The following is a 19045-nucleotide window of genomic DNA, read 5'->3' on the forward strand; positions in this document are numbered from 1 at the left end:
CCCCAATTACTTTGAAAAAAACTATAAACCAACAGATGCATATCTGTATTCCTAGTCATGTGAAGTCCAGAGATTAGAGCCTAATGCAGTTATTTAATTTGACAGATTTCCTTATATGACCTGTAACTCGTTAAATCTTTGAAATTGTTGCATGTTGCGTTTTATAATTTTGAGAGCGAGAGAGATGGGGCATTGATCCAGATGGCCCGTCAGAAAGTTTGCCTTCGATTTGTTTTGAGCCTCAGATGTAAACAGAGCCCACACTTTGGGTCATGGACTGACAAACAGCAGGGTCCCGGTAAACACACACACACACCACAAGCCCTGCTTGTGCCACAGGTCAGCGGTCCCCCTGCCGCTATCACGCCGGGTGTGTGAAATTGAGAAAAAGCCTTTGTGATACTTCAATGAATCTGTCATTGTGTCAAAAAACGATAAGCTTCTGTACCAACTGTGATTGTGAACCATCCGGTGGCCATGCAAGAGGCTGTTGTGTGGAAGCTGATTGTACAACATAGATTTCAATCCTATTCTACCCAAAGGTGTTTCCTTCAAAGTTCTTTGGGGGAAATGTTTATCAAAATTACATTTTCTGATTTATGTAGAAGTAAAACAAAATGGAGTCATCTTTTTTGTTGAACCTGAGAGACACAGCAGAGATAACGAGAGGAGAAAGAAGAAACAGTCAGTGACACACTCTGGAGAGTTCCACGACTGTCTCTCACATGCACGCGCACACACACATTCATCACAAATGTGAGCCAAATGTCCATCTATGCTGTGGCGTAAACAGAGCTGCCTTTGACCACCATGTGTCCTGTATATCCAGTCAGGACTATGGAATTAGAACTAGAACACTGTCCATCTCTATGTTCTGGATACAGTCTGTCCACGGCCAGTACATACTGTAGGGCCTTTAGTTTGTTTCCCGGGTGACCGTTTAACACTAGAAGCCCACTCCTTGTTTACCCCCCTGGCTATTGCTGTTGACAGTCAATGTTATTTTCCTCTCCCATCAACCAGCTGGCATGGTGCCACCAATGCCAACCAACCTCCCCCTGCGTATACTTACCTCCCTTGTCTCCTCCTCGCCTCACTCCTCATCTCCCCCTCTACCTCCACGCCAAGCTTTGCTTTCACATGTCATTAGCCACATTAGCACACTTAGCTCTCTCCTCTTCAAAGGCCAGTGTAAATTAGGGTAAATTTGCAGCGTAGGTGGAACAAGTCGCTATCTCTCGAAATGAAAGGGCCTGTAAATAATTTCACACGCCCACATGGCGTCTTCATGTCAGAGACATTGTGTTCAGGTGCTCACAGATTGATAAAGAGATCATTCTGAAAGCGTCCGCTCTCGTTGTCAAGACCGGAGTTGGTACGCGTTAGACAGCACTCTAAGTGGATATGGTTTCATCTGGCTTTGTTTCACTGTTCGCATTGTTCTTGATAGCAACAAGGTGATTCTGAAGGATATTATATGAGAGGTGAAAATTTGCCCATTAACTTTTGTAGACGTTTTGCGTTTCAAAACGAGGAATTGTTATCTTGTTGCAAGAAGCCTCCTATGATAATGCAATGTTCCTCTCACAGAGAATCATAAGCATCAACCTTACAGTACTCATTAAAACATTCCATGAATACAATTTGACTGTGTTTGTGTGTGTGCGCGCGTGTTTGGCAGCACACTCGTGTGTCCAGTCGTATGTGTTGAATTAGCATTCCGCGTCTTACTGCTCTGCAAGGTCACCTATGTAGCTAATTACAGCTTGACCCCAGAGGACTCGTGGTGACACGGACATGAAGACATCTGTACACTACCTCCCTCAGCTGCACCTGCCCTCTCCTCTCCCTGCAGACTGTCTGTCTGGGTTTCTGCTCCCTCCCAGTGTTTCTCTAGCCTGTTTCTGTAGTGCTGTCTCACCAACTCCTTTGGTCATTGGCATGACAACGACCATAGCAGTTGGCTGTGTGTGTGGTGCATTCAGTCAGTGAACTCGGCAGCATCTGTGTGAGTGCTGCTCGTCTCCCAGGCACAGACCTAACAGGTCCCAATTAAGTGGAATTTCAGAAGGTCAGAACAGAAGTCTAAACCTTTCTTCCAACATGATGATCACATAGAATACGTGACCAGCCAATGAACCCTTCTCCTAATAGCCTCTCGCTAACTAACTCTATAGCCATAGTTGATATTCATCGCCACGTGTGCTCCCACGGTGGGAACTCCTCGATAGTATGTAGAGCAAGAGGATAAACAAGACTCAGGGAGCCCAGCCTATCAAAGCCCAGAGAGATGGAGAGGCCAGCATATCAGAGAAGAGGGATGAGGTGTCCCTGTTTGATTCAGTCCAATTATATTCCATGTTAATTATAGTTGAGGTAAAGGAAATATGGCGTGGATAAGAGCTGGACCAGATGAAGACAATAGGTCAGACTTTGTGGAGGGTGAGAACTGATCTTTACGCCAACATTTAGCTTCCCACCGTGTACAGTAGGCCTCGCTAGGATACAAGATGCTCGCCAAATGAAATTTGAGGGGATTAGAGTAATCCCTCTGAGATTGAGCCTATTCCGAAGATAAGAGCCACACAGCAGAAGAATAACTCAGCCATGTGCGTGTTCACAATCCACAGACTGTATTATCCATCGAAAATATGCTGTCAGTGCACTTTAAGTGAACCGACCGCAGGAATTCTTTGAGAAAGAGAAATGCTGCTGACAGGATGTTAGAGTGGTTGCTGTCATGTTGTTGTCATTATCTTAGAAGACGAGCTTTTGCACGTATTTTCAAATGGAATCCAAATAAACATTTTCTTTATACTTGGTTTGAATTAATTAGTAATTTAAGACAAAAAATATGTTTTGAAATATGTTTTCACCGCAGCATGTTTCGCTTCTTGACTCAAGTAAACAAATATGCCCATTGTACTGTATTCTTCAGTTTGTTCAATACTGACATCTGTGTGCTGAAAATTTTTATTTGTTTCTCTGTCGGATTTCAGGGCTACCACAGGCCAAATCACTACATTGCTACCCAAGGTAAGAACAGTCACACACGACAAACTTGATCTTGTCTGAATATCTCAGTATTGTTGTTGGATCTGCAAGTCTTTAGTCTACTGTTCAGTATGACAGCTTCACCAGAGCTGTCAACACAGATATACAAGAGATCTGTAAAAAGCTGTGGGACTCCCCTCTCTCTCGCTCTCTAACCAACCTCCCCCCTCCTTTATTCCCTTCAGCCTGTCCAAGCCTTGTTGTGCTGAAGTAGCGTCTTAGAACAATTAATCAGTTGTGTGAGCAAAAGGGGAGGGGTGAGGATTGCAGTAATAAATACATGGATAAGTTCATGTGTACTGGCGTGGTGTGTGTACATGCACATGCGTGTCTAAACGTGTGTGTTGTATTACTGCATTAATTAAAAGCATACGCTTTTCCCACAATCGCGCTGGAGGTGAGCTCTGTTTGATCGTTAATTGTTGTTGAATTCTTGGAGGCAATGTTTTCTCGGCCAGTCGCGCGAAGGTAATTCCATTCCACGCTCCCTCCGAGTAGAGACAGCCAATCCAGCACAGTCAGACCAAGTAGACAGTCTGGTCATCTAGTGGGTCTGGGAGCTGCATAATGACCTAGTAGACAGTCTGGTGGTCTACTGGGTCTGGGAGCTGCATAATGACCTAGTAGACAGTCTGGTGGTCTACTGGGTCTGGGAGCTGCATAATGACCTAGTAGACAGTCTGGTGGTCTACTGGGTCTGGGAGCTGCATAATGACCTAGTAGACAGTCTGGTGGTCTACTGGGTCTGGGAGCTGCATAATGACCTAGTAGACAGTCTGGTCATCTAGTGGGCCTGGTAGCTGCATAATGACCTAGTAGACAGTCTGGTGGTCTACTGGGTCTGGGAGCTGCATAATGACCTAGTAGACAGTCTGGTGGTCTACTGGGTCTGGGAGCTGCATAATGACCTAGTAGACAGTCTGGTGGTCTAATGGGTCTGGGAGCTGCATAATGACCTAGTAGGCAGTCTAGTGGGTCTGGGAGCTGCATAATGACCTAGTAGACAGTCTAGTGGGTCTGGGAGCTGCAGAATGACCTAGTAGACAGTCTGGTGGTCTACTGGGTCTGGGAGCTGCATAATGACCTAGTAGGCAGTCTAGTGGGTCTGGGAGCTGCATAATGACCTAGTAAACAGTCTGGTGGTCTACTGGGTCTGGGAGCTGCATAATGACCTAGTAGACAGTCTGGTGGTCTAATGGGTCTGGGAGCTGCATAATGACCTAGTAGACAGTCTGGTGGTCTACTGGGTCTGGGAGCTGCATAATGACCTAGTAGACAGTCTGGTGGTCTACTTGGTCTGGGAGCTGCATAATGACCTAGTAGACAGTCTGGTGGTCTACTGGGTCTGGGAGCTGCATAATGACCTAGTAGGCGGTCTAGTGGGTCTGGGAGCTGCATAATGACCTAGTAGACAGTCTGGTGGTCTAATGGGCCTGGGTGCTGCATAATGACCTAGTAGACAGTCTAGTGGGTCTGGGAGCTGCATAACGACCCGGTAAACAGTCTGGTGTTCTAGGAGCTGCATAATGGTGTAGATAGTCTGGTGGTCTAGTGGGTCTGGAAGTTGCATAATGATCTGTTTATTGGAGTGCTGGCCTTCCAGGCCGTCCACCTTGCCGTTCTCTGTCTCCTCAGAAGAACTACACCTGTTCTGTGACGAATGACACTGAGTGAAACGCAGGCTGCGCTAACAGTCAAGTGGACACACATACCTAGTCCTCGGTAGTGTGTCTTAACCCCCAGGTGAATTGCTTCCAACAGAGAGAGTGCCGGCTGATGAATGAGACTAGGAGAGGGTTGACCTCCATCCTATTTTATGATGAGACTATACAATATTTACTATACACAGTCATACTATACGTTGAATAGGAGAGAAAATAATAGAGCACACCAGCCTCAGACAGAGTTGGCAGCGGACTCTCCATGTTTAGTTTTTTTCAATGTTATGCCCGCATTCGCAATTAGAGGGCAGCTTTCAAAGAGAATTCCATTTTTTGGGGGTGTGGAGAGAGAGGAAAATCGTAACATGCAGAGATCTTGCAGAGATCAAAGGCAGGTGTGCTTCAGGCCAATCGGGCGCTTGTTAGTCACAGACATTCAGCATGGGATCCCAAACAATATACACTGAGTGTACAAAACATTAAGAACACCGGCTCGTTCCATGACATAGACTGACCAGGTGAATCCAGGTGAAATATATGATCCCTTATTTATGTCACTTGTTATATCCACTTCAATTAGTCTAGATGAAGCAGAGGAGATGTTAAAGAAGTATTTTTAAGCCTTGAAACAATTAAGACATGGATTGTGTAGGAGTGCCATTGAGAATGTGAATGTGTAAGACAAAACATTGACGTGCCTTTGAACGTGGTATGGTGGTAGGTGCCTGGCACACCGGTTGGAATGTGTCGAGAACTGCAATGCTGCTGGGTTTTTCACGCTCAACAGTTTCCCGTGTGTATCATGAATGGTCCACCACCCAAAGGACATCCAGCCAACTTAACACAACTGTGAGAAGCACTGGAGTCAACATGGGCCAGTATCCCTGTGGAACGCTTTCGACACATTGACACTTTCGACACAGAGTCCATGCCCTTACAAATTGAGCATTTTTTGAGGGCAAAAGGGGGTGCAACTCAATATTAAGAAGGGGTTCCTAATGTTTTGTACACTCAGTGTATGTTTTTACTCATGGGTGTGGGGAGGTGCATTTTGTCCATTCACCCCTTTTCTCTCAAAAGCACCCCCAGAAGCTAAAGGTCTGTATAGCCTTTTTAATACAATATCATTTATTAAAATACATACAACCTTTCTTTATTAACTCGGTCCTCACACAATCGCTGGCTGGCTGGCATGTTTCTCTTTCTAGGGGAAAAAAGGTGCAAAGAAATATCCTAGTCTCCTTCCCTCCTGAAGAATCCCAGCAATTTGTGTGTCTGTATCTGTGGCTGGCGGGGTGCCAGGGTGAAAAGCATTACGACGACAGAGCCTCTCCTCTGACAGCCTGTCCACTCCAGCCGTCTGTGAAGATTTTGTTTAGCTTTTTTCTCCAACTTCCTTGTCCTATTTCCCCAGTGCACCATGGGAGAATCTCTTCTCCACAACTAATTGGAGTTGCATGACTTGGCTTTACCCTCTGCCGCACTAGGCCATTTACCGCAGCTGCTCAACGATGATGCGTCGTGTCACATTTTCTTCTCCCAGACGACGACACCAGCCGCGCTTCGCGCCTCTCCTCCGCCGAGACTTTCTTTCTCTACACAGTTGTACATACCCACTGTTAACACTGTGTCAACACAGATGACTGGTTTAGTTGGCAAACGTCTCACAGGTTCACGAAGTGTGTTCATAAGGAGGGGAAAGGAGGGAGGAAGGGAAGGGGGGAGGTACATGTATAGAGCTCTTAGAAGGAAATAGTTGGGCGATAAAACCTCCATTCATCCCGAGTGCAGTCCTTTTTTCATATCATCTACATAACACCATCACTTCCTCCAGAGAAAAACACCTTCCTATCCCTGGGTGGATGAGTAACTATAGGACACACACTGTTCTGATTGAACTGAATCTGCCTTTAATTTAGAAAATAATACGTCTAGAATGGTGAGGGTTGCTGTTAGGAGGAGTGAAGGGGGCCATGGGAGAACAGGGAGTGTATAGGCTCTTGTTCCTTGGAGAGATGGTTATGAATACCAGGAGAGCATGTGAAAACCGGCTCGCTCGCACTAGAGGTAAAGGCACCTGGAATCTGGCGAATTCTCAAGCATTTTAAAATGCGACACCAGTGTTTGGTAATGCGGCTGTTTGTGTGAGCATGAATATGGAACATCTGCAGGGAGCTTCGTGTGTGTATGCGCACGTGTGTGTGTGTGCTCGCGCATGTGTATGTTTTAGCTGTTGGAAGCAATTTGCTGTGGCTGACGGTACACACGCCGCAGCTCTCGAGGACACACACACACGGATTTGCATGAGCTAATTAGCTCGTCCAAAGTATTTTTTTTTTGCATTTGCCAGTTGATTAAAAAACAATGCTAATTTGAATTAATTAAATTAGTAATTCTTAATTCCTTCCAGGGATCCTTTATTGCTCGGTGCAATCTTAAACACGGCCCACATTAAAGTGTGTAGGAGTTAATTGAGAGTGTGTGCACAGATTTCTGTCCCCCTTCCTGGCGTTAAGCTTCTTGTCATTCACCGCGTGTGTGTTGACTTAGATCCAGGCATTAGCTGATTGCCCTGTCAACAGTGATCAGAATGTACAGGCACACAGCCCCAGTGTCCTGTGTTGATAAAGTTCAACTGGGAAAAACAAGGTGTTAACCAGCTGAACCTGTGCACTTTTCATTGCTCAGAAAACAAGCAAGTAATCGACAAATGTGAAAAAACGCTAACAAGGATGTGTTGAGCATTGAATTAGTATGAGAAGAACCTGGTATAAGTAGAGGATCTGACAATATTTGGACAATACACACACTTTTATATTGTAAAATCACATGTTGGTGTCATTCATAACATGATTCATAACATGTCCGTATGGTCACAAAGAGCTTCGCATACACACACTCACACCCTTTCTCTCCTTTCTCTCTCTCTCTCCCTCGCTCGCTCTCTCTCTCTGTCCCTCTGTCTCTCCTCAGGGCCCATGCAAGAGACAGTCTATGATTTCTGGAGGATGGTGTGGCATGAGAACACTGCAACCATCGTCATGGTGACCAACCTGGTGGAGGTGGGCAGGGTGAGTACCACGAGACCACAGACACACACAAACAAACACACACACAGTCACACATTACACACACTAAAGACAAACTCAGTTCTGGTACATTTTATTGATTCAACCAATAAATAAAGTAAACTAAAAGGTGGACATTTTCCAGGCCTGGCATACAGAAACCAGGAGCCTAACATTTGAGTGTTTTCTGGAAAGCAACGCCAGACAATGTCAATCTACTGGGGTGTAATGTCCCGTGTGGGTACAGACCTTGTTCAAGCCAATCAACCATTGGTTAAAGCCTTGAGAGGCGTGATCAGAGAGTGATCTGACCGGTTAGTCGAATAAGCTCTCTGAAACGGTCAAACCCATAACAATACGCACGCACGCATGCGCATACACACACACAATCATACACACTCTCACGCACACACTCATACACACAACGACAGAGAGGGCATGCCTAACCTGTCAGTGGCTCATTTAAGGAAGGGCCCCAACTCCCGCTGGCACCATATCAAATCAACAAAAGGGAACTGAGTGATGCACGGCCACAAAGCGCTAGCCAAGCGGGTGAATCCTCCCACCACCTGGTGCTATTGTTTTAACCACTCAGCCCTGGCTGTCCCATCTTGCCCCCTGTTGAGTCTCCACTCTCCAGGCCCCTTCAGTGGGCTGCAGGCAGGCCAGGGTCGGCAGGCAGGAAGGCACAGCGGCATTCTTTTCCACCATAATAATAAAAACCACTCACTCCACAGCCATTGTCTGCTAGGCCGCTTCACCACTGATGAACTTTGGGAAATCCCTTCTCCCAGGCTTCTGTCGCTTTTTGCGTTCATGCCAAGCAGTTTTGTTTGTTTTCGATCTAGCTTCTCTCCTGTTTCTACATCCCTTCTGGACCGCAGGTGGAGGGAGCACAAGGCACAACTAGACGTGGAGAATAACACTACCCCAGATAATGTGTTAGTGAGTGGCGTAGGCAGCCACCCAAAGCATATCGCTGGCTGATCATCTTCATCGTAGCTGTCAGACACGGTTGGGATTAATAGGATATTTCTACCAACACTTCATCTATAGGATGCTCTTCAGGGATAAGCTAGCTGAAGTATCAGGGGGATCTGAGAGGCTGGAGGATCTGGAGCGTCTTGACTTGAGCTCCATACAGTTTATGATCGTGTCACTGGATACCCAACTTCCTTTCACTGATGATCAGGGCTGAAGCTCCAGTCAGCTCCACAGTGACCCTGTACACTATTTATCCTGTCAGATGGTGATGAAGTACCTAGTAAGAGTCCGATGGATAACTAATCGTATTAGCCCAAATCATCCTCCCAATGTTTTATTTTGTGTGAGTGTATTTATGTTTTAAGACTACATTACACTCTGTGACCAGTAGGAGTGCTTTGTATTTTTAAACCTCTCTTCCTATCACGGATCATGTACTCCATCCAAGATCCTCTCAGAACCGTCGCCTGCTGTCCTTACATGCTTACCCAGTGTGGCACACAACACCAGAAAGAATGGAATTGGCACTAGTTTGACAAAGCCGTATTAGTCTCTGTGGTGGTAGGTATAAGAGAACTAGTTGTTCCAGATAGCTCTCCTAGATTGGCATTCTTTAAAGATCCACAATGCAAGAATCGCTTTACCATTTCCTGCTTGGTAAAATTCTAATAGTTTGCCTAATTTCAGTTTGTGACAAAACAAGCAGTCATTTTGTAGAGAATCATTGTACCATCTAAACCGTTGTGAAATATATTTTTCACAACCAAAAATATAGTATTTTCAGCTGTTTGAAGCTGGTGTACAAAACCGAAAGTAAAAGAGGCAAAAACTAAACTTAAGAACATGAAGCATAGAAATAGTGCACGTAGAACATATTTACAGCTTCTTAAACTTGCTTTCAATGACAATGAAAGATCAATAACTCAAATTGCTGTATGAATTTGGTCGGGTCGCCCAAAACGTTTAATAAGCTCTTGTCTGGGCTTCCCACAAGAAGGAAAGCACATGGGACACAGAGATCTGAAATTATTTAGGCTACTAGTTATGTGTCCTTCAATAGAAACCTTATGGGATCATCTTCAAATCTTCTCCAACGACATTGAGATTCCTCTTAAAGGCTTTGTCAGGAAACAGGGCCTAGTAGGAGATGAGGGCATAAGGAAGCATATTCATGCAACCTACTTTAGAAAATGGCTTCCAAGATCTGAATGTACCAATTACATGTAATTGAGTGGCTCAGAACTGTAAAGACATGAAATACAAAACTACAGTACACCATCATAAACCATGTATTAAAATTGATCATGCTCCCGGGTGGCGCAGCGGTCTAAGGCAGTGCATCTCAGTGCTAGAGGCGTCACTACAGACCCTGGTTCGATTCCAGGCTTTACCACAACCGGCTGTGATTGGGAGTCCCATTAGGGCGGCGTAATCCCAGCGTCTTCCGGGATAGGGTTTGGCCGGGGTAGGCCGTCATTGTAAATTATAATTTGTTCTTAATTGACTGGCCTAGTTAAATAAAGGTTAAATATAAATAAAAAATGCTCGACAGATTATCAAATCAAACCACGAAATGGTTTATCACAATGGTACTTCCATCATACTGTTTACATGCAAGAGTAACTCACTAATGTGTGTGTGAATGGAAGTAGGGTCTCTCTAACATCTCTTTATATTCTTGCTGAAATGTCCAATTCCAATGCAACTGTTTTTATCTCAATATCAAATCATTTCCAGTTATTTCTGTTACAGTCAGACCGCTGCTACTAATTGACAATATGCTCATTATGACCAGTTGAATACTAAATACTTTGATAAGGTATAGCTGTATCTTTTTTATACCAAGGAAGCCACCAGGGAAACCCTACCTCTTGGAAACACTCATATTATTATACGATATTGGTCTCTCCATGATCAACACTGTCACAGAAGACAGATAGGAATATCATTTAAGAAAACAGAGATTTCTATCGCAGTTAAACAATGTTTTCCGGTCCTCTCCAGAGAAGCAACTATAATTGCTTCCAGTGCTGACAGCTAGCGTGACTAAGGCGGAGCTGCGGGAGAATAATGTACTTGGCCATTAAAACACAATTATATCACCAATTAGATCCCCCCCCCCCTCCCTAATTACACTATCACAAAGGAGACAGCAGGGGAGGGGAGAGGAAGGGTGGAGGAAGAGGAGGACGGTAGGGAGGGAAAAGAGGACAGACAGATGGAGAAATGGAGAGGAAGATAAGGATGACCCGGAGGGAAGATAAGGCTGGTGTGAGTGACAGAGAAGAGGATGGAGGGAGGGAGCAGAGAGAGAGCGGGAGAGAGAGAATACCGTCAGAAAATCCAAGACTGAAAAAACTAAAACAGAGACTGTGAAGAAGAAGCTCAAACTTTTGTTGAATTTCATTGATTGTTCAATTGCCAAATTAGGGAAGTAATTTCCACTGTGTACGAAATAGGCCTATATGCTCTTACAACTCTTACTGTGGGGGAGGGGCCAGATAAGTGAAGTGGTATCATCATAGAACCTGCGCTGTGCGACTTCTGGTGACCCCAGGGTTCACAACCTCTTAATGAGGAAAGAGCCCAGTGGTGCAGTATGGGTAATTAGAGCTGGGACATTGAGCATCTGCTCTAACAAAGAGGAGGGCCACCTGCCTGTCGCTATATGGGACAGCACCAAGATGTCACTCACTGGCTGCGTCTCAAATGGCACTCTAGGGTGCCAAAGTAGTGCTATATACAGGAAATAGTGTGCCAAAGTAGTGCGCTATACAGGGAATAGGGTGCCATTTCAGACACAACAATTTCACAAGCTGACATAACCTTCTCAAACCTTTCGTCTTGTCCATTGGGAGTCATACGTCACACTGTTGGATGGTTGATGCCCAGTTTAAAGTGATCATAAAGTGTGTGATAGTGGTCAAACTGGACTGTAGTGGTTGTGATGTTAAAGGAGTGGTCTGTCTTTGTGTTCTGTGATTGAGGTGAACCTGTAATGTCAACATTACTCCTCGTGCTTTTTCATCACAATTCACTGAGAGCAGAATAATATTTACAGAACTTTAATGGGAGTTGACTCACAAATTAACTGTTGTCCAACAACACCTTGCACAATAGACTACCTTCAGTAACATGCACACATTCTCATCCCAAAGCTCCCAAACTCACCACACAGAAGTAAGTACATTAAGTTCCAAACTAGGCAAAAATGTCTGTCAGGTTTTCACCTTGAACGAACAGAAAAGATATTTCAAGCAACTAAACTGCGGTCAGGTCATCCCATTACACCCTGTGTCCCCTCTGTCCCCTCAGGTGAAGTGCTGTAAGTACTGGCCTGATGACACTGAGATCTACAGGGACATGAAGGTGACCCTCATCGAGACCCAGCTGCTGTCAGAGTACGTCATCAGGACCTTCGCCGTGGAAAAGGTACGGACACTCCAAGTGATCATGATATTGTAAGTTATTAATTGTAGTGTATTGTTTTCCATTGTATGTATTATATATAAAGCAACATGTGTAGTGTTGTTTCATGAGCTGAAATAAAAGATTCCAGAAATGTTCTTTATGCATAAAAAGCTAATTTCTCTAGCATTTTTGCACAAATTTGTTTGCATCCCTGTTACTGAGCATTTCTCCTTTGCCAAGATAATCCATCCACCTGACAGGTGTGGTTATCAAGAAGATGATTAAACAGCATGATCATTACACAGGTGCATCTTGTGCTGGGGACAATAAAATACCACTCTGAAAAGGTTAGTTTTGTCACACAAAACAATGCCACAAATGTCTCAAGTTTTGAGGGAGCGTGCAATTGGCATGCTGACTGCAGGAATGTCCACCAGAGCTGTTGCCAGATAATTTAATGTTAATTTCTCTACCCTAAATATTTGGCAATATGTCCGAACAGCCTCTCAACCGCAGACCACATATAACCACGCCAGCCCAGGACCTCCACATTCGACTTCTTCACCTGCAGGATCATTTGAGACCAGCCAACCGGACAGTCACTAATGAAACTGTGGGTTTGCACAACCGAAGAATTGCTGCATATACTGTCAGAAACCGTCTCAGGGAAGCTCATCTGCGTGCACCTCGTCCTCACCAGGGTCTTGACCCGACTGCAGTTTGGCGTCGTAACCGACTTCAGTGGTCAAATTCTCACCTTTGATGGCCACTAGCAGACTGGAGAAATGTGCGCTTCCCAGATTTATCCCGGCTTCAGTTGTATTGGACAGATGTATGGCGTCGTGTGGGCGAGCGATTTGCTGATGTCAATGTTGTGAACAAAGTGCCCCGTGGTGGTGGGTTTATGCTATGGGCAGGCATAATCAATTGACAACGAACACCATTGCATTTTATCGGTGGCAATTTGAATGTACAGAGATACCTTGACAAGATCCTGATGCCCATTGTCCTGCCATTCATCAGCCGCCATCACCTCATGTTTCAGCATGATAATGCACGGGCCCCATGTCGCAAGGATCTGTTCACAATTGGAAGCTGAAAATGTCCCAGTTCTTCCATGACCTGCATACTCACCAAACATGTCACCCATTGAGCATGTTTGGGATGCTCTGGATTGATGTGTATGACAGCGTTTTCTAGTTCCCGACAATATCCAGAAACTTCACACAGCCATTGAAGAGGAGTGGGACAACATTCCACATTCCACAGGCCACAATCAACAGTCTGATCAACTCTATGTGAAGGAGATGTTGCTCTGCATGAGGCAAATAAATGGACAGAGCTTCATGTACTCACTACTACTTTACTGAAGGTTCTAAGATACTTCCTTTATAATAGGTCCATCTGTCTTTCAGAATGCCTGTCTGTCTATATCGTAGCCATTTTGTTTCTCATCCTATTGTACTCATAGCTGTTACCAGGCCTCTCCACTTTTCCACTTCTTCTATCCCCATGGGCTTTTAAGCTGTGAATATTTCCCCTGCCGTGTGTGTGTGTGTGTGTGTGTGTGTGTGTGTGTGTGTGTGTGTGTGTGTGTGTGTGTGTGTGTGCGTGCATGAGTGCTCAAGGCTCAGATGGGTGTCCGCCCTGCCGTCTGTATCCAGCCTGCTTGCTGTGTGTGTGAATCACCACTCTCCTCCAGCTGTTTTTCTCCTCTTCCATCCCCCCAGAGATGGGCTTTGTCATCCCTGCTTTATCTACTTTAGTCCCTCCCCCCAAGATCAAAACACAACTTTGATCATGAAAACAGCTAACTTTAAAGTGCTTATAGGGAGGTACGGGGGAGAGAGAGAGAGGGAGAGGAGAGGAGAGGAGGGGAGAGGGAGCTCAAAGTTAAAAAGCTCTGGGTCTGGTTGGGTGTGCGTGTGTGAGTGCGTGCATATAGATGTGCGTGTGTCAGAAGTCCAGGCATCTATATGACCTCTGATGTTTGTGTCCTTGGTACTTGTGAATCCAAATGAAGTAATCAACTGTGCATCTTTTGGTCTTCTCTCTCTAGAGGGGAGCCCATGAGATCCGGGAGATCCGTCAGTTCCACTTCACGGGCTGGCCGGACCACGGGGTGCCCTACCACGCCACCGGCCTGCTTGGCTTCGTACGCAGGGTCAAGTCCAAGACCCCTGCCAATGCCGGGCCCATGGTAGTCCACTGCAGGTCAGACACACTCACTGTGGCTTCTGGCTGTCTGTATACATCTCTACCTTTCTTTCTTTTTTTCTCTTATCTCTCTTTCCATCTCTTTCCATCTCTTTCTCTCGCCTTGATCTATTTTCTCTCTTTCTCTCTCTCTCGTTCTCTCTCTCTCTCTCTCTCTCTGACTCTCTTCATCCGGAATGACTCAGAAAGAAGTTCCTAATGGATATTAGAAAAGTCATCTCACTCCCAAGATCAGCCACAATAAATAAAGTGGATCTGCTCTTATCAGCCACACCTCCAACTGTTTAGACTGTCATGTACAATCTGTACTGATGTTTCCAATCCAAATAGTCCCAGATAATTTGTCAACCGGGGCTTTTCTATTTAGAGTGTGTGTTGTGCTCTGGTTCTCACACTGTATGTGCGTGTGTGTGTGTGCTTGCGTCATCAGTGCGGGGGCGGGCAGGACCGGCTGTTTCATTGTGATTGACATCATGCTGGACATGGCTGAGAGAGAGGGTGTGGTCGACATCTACAACTGTGTGAGAGAGTTACGCTCACGAAGGGTTAATATGGTCCAGACAGAGGTAAGAATGACCCTGTCCCTGCTCAAACCCAAATACAGAGAGAGAGAGAGAGAGAGACATGCACACAGAGACGTACAGACACACACACACATACACAAACAGACACACACACACCACTACACGACCCTGCTCCAAGTGTCTCTACTCGCTTCCACTGTACACAATCCCAAACACACCACACGCACTCGCGCATACACAGTCTTGTATAACTAACCTTGTGTGGACACACAGTTCAATCTTATTCAAAATCCTATTTTTTATAAACCTAACCTTAACCCGAAAACCTAACCCAAGCACCTACACCTAGCACCTAACCCTAAAATGAACCCTAACACTAATTCTAACCTTAACCCTACAACCCACAAGTGTAGTTAAACACGTCCACACTCACACACACATTCCCCAAACAGGCACATTTCATTCTGTCAATACATGATACACATGAAACCATGGACCATACAGGACAGGGTGTGTATTCTCCAACACAATGTGACAGACTTGTAGTGTCTACAATTTCTTGACTCTTCTTTTGTATCTAAAATTCCACTGGCACAACCAATCCCAAACATCTGGCCAAACAGACAATGTGACACAATGATACTTGACAAGGAACATGAGCCAACTCATTTGCCCTGTGCAAATATTATTCAGCTCAGAGTAAAAATGCAACAGACTAGTGTTTGCTTTTAAAGATAGTTAATAGCTGATGAGTTAGAATGCATAAACATGCTAAAGTTCCAACTCCTAACTCCCTGACCATACTATATTAATGCACAATAAACAAGTGTCTAATGTCGTGCTGTATGCAAGCTTTACTTTGTTTGATTCCCATGACATATACTTTTAATTGATGTGAACTGACAAATTCATAGCTCAAAAACTATTCAAAGTTTACTTGGAACACATGCTGTATCATATAAATGACATTCTTCTTCCCGTTGCACAAAAAAAGCCAGTTCGTGTCTTGTGGTCATATTTCGTAATATTTTGATGACAACCGGGTAGGCTGCAAATCCATTTCACCTCCAACTCCATATCCAAGGACAGGAGTCTGACATCACAGTAGCCTAACCTGAAAACCACTGACCCTCAGCTCCCAAGGATTTTGTCAGAAGTGACAAGTCGAGACGTTTCTGAAATGTCACTTCATAAATGATTTACGTCAAGCCCCGGGCCTTTTTCCTGAGAGAAGGAGAGGAATAGGGGGAGAAGAGAGAGGGAGTGGTAGCATTGGCAGAGGAAAGAGAGAGAGAGAGGTAGTCTTGACAGAGGAAAGCGAGAGAGTAGTAGTATTGACAGAGGAAAGAGAGAGGGAGTGGTAGTATTGACAGAGGAAAGAGAGAGTAGTAGTATTGACAGAGGAAAGAGAGAGAGAGAGAGAGTAGTAGTATTGACAGAGGAAAGAGAGAGAGAGAGTAGTAGTATTGACAGAGGAAAGAGAGAGAGAGAGAGAGTAGTAGTATTGACAGAGGAGAGAGAGAGTGGTAGTCTTGACAGAGGAAAGAGAGAGAGGGAGAGTAGTAGTATTGACAGAGGAAAGAGAGAGTAGTAGTATTGACAGAGGAAAGAGAGAGTGGTAGTATTGACAGAGGAGAGAGAGAGTAGTAGTATTGACAGAGGAAAGAGAGTGGTAGTATTGACAGAGGAAAGAAGGAGAGAGTGGCAGTATTGACAGAGGAAAGAGAGAGCAGTAGTATTGACAGAGGAGAGAGAGAGCAGTAGTATTGACAGAGGAAAGAGAGTGGTAGTATTGACAGAGGAAAGAGAGAGTAGTAGTATTGACAGAGGAAAGAGAGAGAGAGAGTAGTAGTATTGACAGAGGAAAGAGAGAGAGAGAGTGGTAGTATTGACAGAGGAAAGCGAGAGTAGTAGTATTGACAGAGGAAAGAGAGAGTAGTAGTATTGACAGAGGAAAGAGAGAGAGAGAGAGTAGTAGTATTGACAGAGGAAAGAGTGAGAGAGATAGTAGTAGTATTGACAGAGGAAAGAGAGAGTGGTAGTATTGAAAGAGGGAGAGAGTGGTAGTATTGACAGAGGAGAGTGGTAGTATTGACAGAGGGAAGAGAGAGAGTGGTAGTATTGACAGAGGAAAGAGTGAGAGAGTGGTAGTATTGACAGAGGAAAGAGTGAGAGAGTGGTAGTATTGACAGAGGAAAGAGGGAGAGGGGTAGTATTGACAGAGGAAAGAGTGAGAGAGTGGTAGTATTGACAGAGGAAAGAGAGAGAGAGGGTTAGTATTGACAGAGGAAAGAGAGAGAGAGAGAGTGGTAGTATTGACAGAGGAAAGCGAGAGTAGTAGAATTGACAGAGGAAAGAGAGAGAGAGAGTAGTAGTATTGACAGAGGAAAGAGAGAGAGAGAGAGTAGTAGTATTGACAGAGAAAAGAGAGAGAGAGAGTAGTAGTATTGACAGAGGAAAGAGAGAGAGAGAGAGTAGTAGTATTGACAGAGGAAAGAAGGAGAGAGTGGTAGTATTGACAGAGGAGAGAGAGAGTGGTAGTATTGACAGAGGAAAGAAGGAGAGAGTGGTAGTATTGACAGAGGAAAGAGAGAGCAGTAGTATTGACAGAGGAGAGAGAGAGCAGTAGTATTGACAGAGGAAAGAGAGTGTTAGTATTGACAGAGGAAAGAGAGAGTGGTAGTATTGACAGAGGAAAGAGAGAGAGAGAGTGGTAGTATTGACAGAGGAAAGCAAGAGTAGTAGTATTGACAGAGGAAAGAGAGAGTAGTAGTATTGACAGAGGAAAGAGAGAGAGAGTAGTAGTATTGACAGAGGAAAGAGTGAGAGAGATAGTAGTAGTATTGACAGAGGAGAGAGAGAGTGGTAGTATTGACAGAGGAAAGAGAGAGTGGTAGTATTGACAGAGCAAAGAGGGAGAGAGGGGTAGTATTGAAAGAGGGAGAGAGTGGTAGTATTGAAAGAGGGAGAGTGGTAGTATTGACAGAGGGAAGAGAGAGAGTGGTAGTATTGACAGAGGAAAGAGTGAGAGAGTGGTAGTATTGACAGAGGAAAGAGTGAGAGAGTGGTAGTATTGACAGAGGAAAGAGGGAGAGGGGTAGTATTGACAAAGGAAAGAGTGAGAGAGTGGTAGTATTGACAGAGGAAAGAGAGAGAGAGGGGTAGTATTGACAGAGGAAAAGAGAGAGAGAGAGTAGTAGTATTGACAGAGGAGAGAGAGAGTGGTAGTCTTGACAAAGGAAAGAGTGAGAGAGTGGTAGTATTGACAGAGGAAAGAGAGAGAGAGTGGTAGTATTGACAGAGGAAAGCGAGAGTAGTAGAATTGACAGAGGAAAGAGAGAGAGAGAGTAGTAGTATTGACAGAGGAAAGAGAGAGAGAGAGTAGTAGTATTGACAGAGGAAAGAGAGAGAGAGAGAGTAGTAGTATTGACAGAGGGAGAGAGAGTGGTAGTCTTGACAGAGGAAAGAGAGAGAGGGAGAGTAGTAGTATTGACAGAGGAAAGAGAGAGTAGTAGTATTGACAGAGGAAAGAGAGAGTGGTAGTATTGACAGAGGAGAGAGAGAGTAGTAGTATTGACAGAGGAAAGAGAGAGAGTGGTAGTCTTGACAGAGGAAAGAGAGAGAGGGAGAGTAGTAGTATTGACAGAGGAAAGGGAGAGAGAGAGAGTAGTAGTATTGACAGAGGAAAGGGAGAGAGAGAGAGTAGTAGTATTGACAGAGGAAAGAGAGAGTAGTAGTATTGACAGAGGAAAGAGAGAGTGGTAGTATTGACAGAGGAGAGAGAGAGTAGTAGTATTGACAGAGGAAAGGGAGAGAGAGAGAGTAGTAGTAGTATTGACAGAGGAAAGGGAGAGTGGTAGTATTGACAGAGGAGAGAGAGAGTAGTAGTATTGACAGAGGAAAGAGAGTGGTAGTATTGACAGAGGAAAGAAGGAGAGAGTGGTAGTATTGACAGAGGAAAGAGAGAGCAGTAGTATTGACAGAGGAAAGAGTGGTAGTATTGACAGAGGAAAGAGAGAGCGTGGTAGTCTTGACAGAGGAAAAGAGAGAGAGAGTAGTAGTATTGACAGAGAAAAAAAGAGAGAGAGAGAGTAGTAGTATTGACAGAGGAAAGAGAGAGTGAGAG

The 19045-nt window shown here is 44.7% G+C and overlaps 1 protein-coding gene across 16 annotated transcripts in view; it reads left to right on the plus strand.

Moving 5' to 3' along the window:
* Positions 1-19045, plus strand: part of LOC112227775 (receptor-type tyrosine-protein phosphatase mu-like) — a 316891-nt gene that overhangs the window by 265660 nt on the left and 32186 nt on the right. For all 16 annotated transcript variants that reach the window (XM_042308521.1, XM_042308523.1, XM_042308526.1 and 13 more), the window contains 5 exons: positions 3000-3036; positions 7689-7786; positions 12083-12199; positions 14238-14392; positions 14826-14961. In XM_042308521.1, the coding sequence (XP_042164455.1) occupies positions 3000-3036; positions 7689-7786; positions 12083-12199; positions 14238-14392; positions 14826-14961 (543 nt within the window). The remainder of the gene's footprint in view (positions 1-2999; positions 3037-7688; positions 7787-12082; positions 12200-14237; positions 14393-14825; positions 14962-19045) is intronic.

This window comes from Oncorhynchus tshawytscha, linkage group LG29 (genome assembly GCF_018296145.1).
Source record: "Oncorhynchus tshawytscha isolate Ot180627B linkage group LG29, Otsh_v2.0, whole genome shotgun sequence".
Taxonomy (NCBI): Eukaryota; Metazoa; Chordata; class Actinopteri; order Salmoniformes; family Salmonidae; genus Oncorhynchus; species Oncorhynchus tshawytscha.